We start from the raw sequence: 5,362 nt of genomic DNA, 5'->3' as shown, positions 1-5,362 counted from the left end.
TTATTTTTTTTATTTTAGTATGTATGAGATCATTTATCAATATTACCTATTGCCCACAACTGTGTGGCAGATTGTAATATCTATCAATAAATAAATCTAATTAATTAAAAAGAGCGATACAGGCTAAACCTTATGGAATCCTTTACTTTATTGCTTTCTTGGGGGAACGAATATACTGGAGGGGTAAAGCTGGAAAATTGATGCGAGCCTTATGAGTGACAGGGGCGTGGCAGTGTAGGAGAAGAATACGAGCCAATCAGAGGCTGGCTTCTGTTTCAGTTTCATTCTTATTTCCTATTTCCTATTTCATTCCCGCAGGCGGTCATTCCTATTAAACTCAACGTAAATTTAAGCATCATGGGAGTGGCTTTTTGAGCTTCACTTTTGCCTTGAGGAAGAGCCTGGTTATTCCTCCCCCCTGATTGCTTCACATCTTCCGAAAGGGCACTATCGGATTCTTGTAATGTTATTATTCCACCCTTTTTTACATTTCGATAAAATGTTTTTCTTATCCTCCATTTTGAAACATTCCTGACTGATCAAGTAATACGACGTAGACTTTACCTATCAAAGGCCGTTAGGTTTTTTTAGTCGTACTTATTGATAGCGAAACAAGTAAGTACAGGTCAGACAAGATTCTGATTAAAAATGAACTTGGTATGCCTTCTCACGAAATTAATGCCAGGGTTCACGAAGAAAAAACATTGCATCTGTTAGTTGGTAGCAGTGAGGTTCTTGCTACGTTTTTACTTCTTGGTTCTTCATACGTGGAGGGGTAATCTACTGGTGACCAACCTATTGTAACCATGTTGGGTTTTTCATTTTGAGGGGCTGTCACCAAAAGAAAAAGTCATCACCCCAAGCCGGATTCAAACCGGCGCCACCCGCAGTTCTCAGATTACTGAGACCTGTGCCCCAACCACCTGAGCTACGGACTGTCGAAAAACTAAGCACCTGTATAAATAGTGCAAATACCATTCTTTCAGTTTGATTTCCAATATTCTTTTTTACTTTCTCCAACTCTATCTGAAGAGAACTCAGTTTGTCTCCGAATCTGGCATACTCATCGTCAACCTGACAGGTTGAATCAGTTTATCCAGATCAAATCCGATAATGCAGTGCTTCATGTATCCTCGAACAAAGAATCCATTATCGAACGTATGATTTCTAGGATGTGAACAGTGATATCTGTGGCATAGAGAATGAGGTTATGATTTTCTAAAGTATAATTCCTATAGAAATGAAAGGGTTTCTGATAAAGTTAATATGTGATACTATTGAGGCAAGAGAAAAGAATAACATTAAGAGGAACGACTTCATGGAGTTATTCCTTCAGCTGAAGAACAAGGGGACGCTTGGTGAAGGGACAAAGGAAGAAATCACTGAACCTTTTTGGTAAAGCAAAAGGTAAACCCTATGTTCAAATTCCAGGTCCTATAAAGATCTATTTGAAAAACAACCTCAAGATTTTTAGTAATGAGTTTGGATATATGTTATGTAGGTAAAAAGAATCGTTACATTCTTCTGAGAACATTGCTTGTATTTGCATGTAAAAATATGATGTTTGAGAGACAAACTTAAAATATTTAAACCTTCATTTGCAGCCCTGAAGAAGATAAAGTGAACCAGCATCTTTTCAACCTTCAAGGAGAAAAATGGAGGACACTAAGGGTCAAGCTCACCCCTACCTTCACCAGTGGAAAGATGAAGGGAATGTTCCCGCTGTTCAAGAGCTGTGCAGAGGTTAGTACTTATACAACTTTAGTGCAATGGATTCATGACCTATTGCATATTAAGTGTAGAACAGAAATAGATTATTTGTTAATAATCAAGAATTTCCTACTTTATTCATATTGGAGATGCTTAGTTCTAGCATTGCGATCCTATGAAATTTCGAATTAGACTTTTCGACGGAAATATACGTTTTGTGGTATCTATCTAGTCTAAATACCCAAGAAATTTTTATTTTTTAAATATCTTTATTGAAATTTACAATTATATTATACAATATATTCAGTAAATTTGATCTTAGTTAAAATGGAGTGTTACAGACGTGTAGAGAAACTACCTATTGGCAGCACTCTAATGACATTTTACATTAGGATGGACACGACATCTTCTTTTCAGGAGCCTCGGAGGATTGTCAGGAATGGAAGAGGATGCAAGGTTAAAACTAGTGGCTTTAGGTGGTTAGGGAGTTTATAATGGAAGGAATGATATCTGGTTCGGGCTAGATCAGTTACATAGGGAACATTAAGGTCTTTATGTATGATTTTATTTGTGACAAAGTAAGGAGCATTGAGGATTTTATGAAGGATTTTGGATTGTAAGGATTGGATGCGAGAGGAATTCGAAGATTTAATGGAACCCCGAAGCTCAACTCCTTTTGTCCAGATTGACCTTATTACAGTCATTTAGATCAGTCTTTTGTAATGAATTGGAAGTTTAAACCGTTTATCTAGAAAGTGCTGTAATAGTCGAAATTGACGTACAGTTTCCTGTCTTTTAGTTAGTCCAAGTTAGTCGTTTGTCCAGATGTAGTCCAAGGTAGCGAATCTGTTCGACAGGGGTAAGAATAACATTATTAAATGACACTGTAGGGCAGCCAGTAGGTTTACGACGAAACCAAGAAAATAATTTAAATTTTAACCTTTCAAATGTTTTGTATCTAATAGTACAATTATTATTGACATATAAAAACCCTCCAATATTCTTCTTTTAGAACTATTATTTTATTTATACAAAATAATTTTATTTTCAAAATCTAAATTATGCTGATTATTGGTTACATGTTTTCTACTTTATTCATATCGTAGATGCTTAATTCTAGTATTGCGATCGTGTAAAAGTTCGAATTCGAATTTTCGACGGAAATACAGGTTTCGTGACCACTTAAATCTAAATAACCTAGCTACACATAGTGGTCTCTGAGAACTTTATGAAATCGATTTTTAACATTTTTTTTTTCGTTATCCCCAAAAATGACTAACGATTATGATTAAACTCAGCATGCTTGTACAAGTTTGTAGAAGCTTGTACAGCAAGCTTGTACAGTAAGCTTGTACAGCAAGCTTGTACAACAAGCTTGTACAGTAAACTTGTACAGTAAGCTTGTACAGTAAGCTTGTACAGCAAGCTTGTACAAGTTTTTTATATCGGTCAGGTCTTATCATTATTGGAATATTCTGACAGAGTATGAATAACGAATTTTTAAAAATCTTCTAAAATAACTTTAATTTTGTTTATTAGAAAAAATAATGAGCTAATTGTTAGCAATGATAAACAATGGTTGAATACGAAATATTAATTTTAGTTATTCACTAAACGATATTTGTGTTAATGGGATACAATAGTTTTATTCCTAATAAACAAATATACTAATTATCCATTAGGAATAATGTAATTATTATTTTTGTTTTCTCTGACCACTTTATAACTTTCATTTTTGCCATAGACTCTCACACAGTCACTCAAGTCGAAGGTGGGCTCAGAAGTTGATATGAAAAACCTAGTCACTGGCTTCACGTTGGACGTCATAACCAGCTGTGCCTTCGGCTTGGACCCGGAATCCATCAATCAACCAGGCCGAGAACTAAAAAACTTGAGCAAATTTTTCTCTAAGAGGAAGTGGTACCATCACTTCATTCATGAACTTGCTAGGGCCTTTCCTTCATTAGCAAGTACCGGAAGGTAAAACGATTAATAATTGATTAATAATTAAATTGAAATAATATTTTTTTATTAGATAATGAAGTTTATGATTTTTTAGGGTCATTCCCATTGAAATGGAAGAATTTCTGATAAAGCTAGTGGGTGATACTATTGAGTTCAGAGAGAAGAATAACATCAAGAGGAACGACTTCTTGGACTTGCTCATTCAGCTGAAGAACAAGGGGACGATTGGTGAAGGGGCCAATGATGAAATTACTGAACCTTTTGGTAAAGCCAATATTGTATGAAAAGTAGTTTTTAATAAACCAGCCGAATTCATAGCTTCATGTAATCTGTTTTCCTTCAGAGATGGACATGGGCTTGATGGCTGCGCAAACGTTTGTGTTTCTATTTGCCGGTATGGAGACTTCAAGTTCTGTGCAGAATTGGTGCCTGTACGAACTAGCTCTCCAGCAAGACCTTCAGCAGAGGTTGAGGGAAGAAATCGACAGAGTCTTGGAAAAACACGGTGAAGTTACATACCAAGCCGTGCAAGAGATGGAATATCTCCATATGGTGATATCTGGTGCGTACTTAGTTGGGTAATGATAATTTTGAATACATAAATTACAACCATAATGATTGTCTTTTTGGTTCTTTTAAAGAAACAATCAGGAAGTACCCCACCATCCCCGGGCTGATCAGGGCTTGCACAACTCCGATCACCTTGCCGACCGGAGATCGCCTCGAGCGGGGAGACAATATGCTCATCCCGGTATTCTCAATCCACCGCGATCCACAGTACTATCCAGACCCGGAGAAATTCGACCCAGAAAGGTTCTCACCCGAAAACATTGGATCCATCAGACCTTTCACGTACATGCCTTTCGGAGAAGGTCCTAGGATATGCATCGGTAAGGAACATCCTTCCTCATTTAGAAACATAAACCATAAATAAATCTTTTGTTTCTGAGTATAAAATATTGTTCTAGGATTTATTTAAAGTCTCTTATACTTTTACAGGAAACAGGTTCGGACTCATGCAGACTAAGGTGGGAATCATGACTGTGCTAAGGGACTTCAAAGTGATCCCTTGTGATAAGACTCCAAAAACCATGGAGTACGGCCATCGTCCGGAAATCACTCAGCCAATTGAATCTATAATAACCAAACTCGTTCCGAGGGACTGACACTTTGTTAATACTCATCATAAATATCTGTTTTAATTATAGAGATCTATTTTAGTTTTTTTTTATAAAAAATTAAAACATTACTTTAACAAATTTTATTTATTTACCTTCTATGAGATTAATCCAATGGCATTTTGCTATAGGTTTGATTTGAAAAAAAAAAAAGGAATCGAAGTTAGAATAGTTCTTGTTTCACTTTTTAGGCAAATACATCGACAACTCTGTTCTGACTTGCTATTTAATTAAGAACTCAGTATTTTCCAAAAAGTCATTATTGAGATTTAATAATGATTGGGTTAAGAAATAACTGCCTCTTTCAAGTTTAAATTTGTTGCGGAATCCCATATCACAGCCCTCGAAGATTAGTATCGTAATTGGAGGATTTAGATAAATTCCAACAAATCCCATCAAATCACCTTTACCCTTCGTCGGAGTTGAGCTTTGGGGCTCCACTAAACCTTCGAATTCCTCTCGTATTCAATCCTTACAATCCAAAATCCTTCGTAAAATCCTCAATGCTC

The 5,362-nt window shown here is 36.1% G+C and overlaps 1 protein-coding gene across 2 annotated transcripts in view; it reads left to right on the top strand.

Annotated features, from left to right (window-relative positions):
• Window positions 1-4,924, top strand: part of LOC106687149 (cytochrome P450 6k1) — a 17,005-nt gene extending 12,081 nt beyond the window's left edge. For both annotated transcript variants that reach the window (XM_014430870.1, XM_067046260.1), the window contains exons 4-9: window positions 1,605-1,743; window positions 3,455-3,690; window positions 3,770-3,939; window positions 4,019-4,237; window positions 4,317-4,565; window positions 4,675-4,924. In XM_014430870.1, coding sequence (XP_014286356.1) covers window positions 1,605-1,743; window positions 3,455-3,690; window positions 3,770-3,939; window positions 4,019-4,237; window positions 4,317-4,565; window positions 4,675-4,841 — 1,180 coding nt within the window. In that variant the 3' untranslated portion in view covers window positions 4,842-4,924. The remainder of the gene's footprint in view (window positions 1-1,604; window positions 1,744-3,454; window positions 3,691-3,769; window positions 3,940-4,018; window positions 4,238-4,316; window positions 4,566-4,674) is intronic.
• Window positions 4,925-5,362: the final 438 nt, after the last annotated feature.

Source organism: Halyomorpha halys, unplaced genomic scaffold, assembly GCF_000696795.3.
Source record: "Halyomorpha halys isolate HHAL.00 unplaced genomic scaffold, Hhal_1.1 Scaffold918.1, whole genome shotgun sequence".
In the NCBI taxonomy this organism is placed as follows: domain Eukaryota; kingdom Metazoa; phylum Arthropoda; class Insecta; order Hemiptera; family Pentatomidae; genus Halyomorpha; species Halyomorpha halys.
This window is presented reverse-complemented; position numbering and strand designations above follow the sequence as displayed.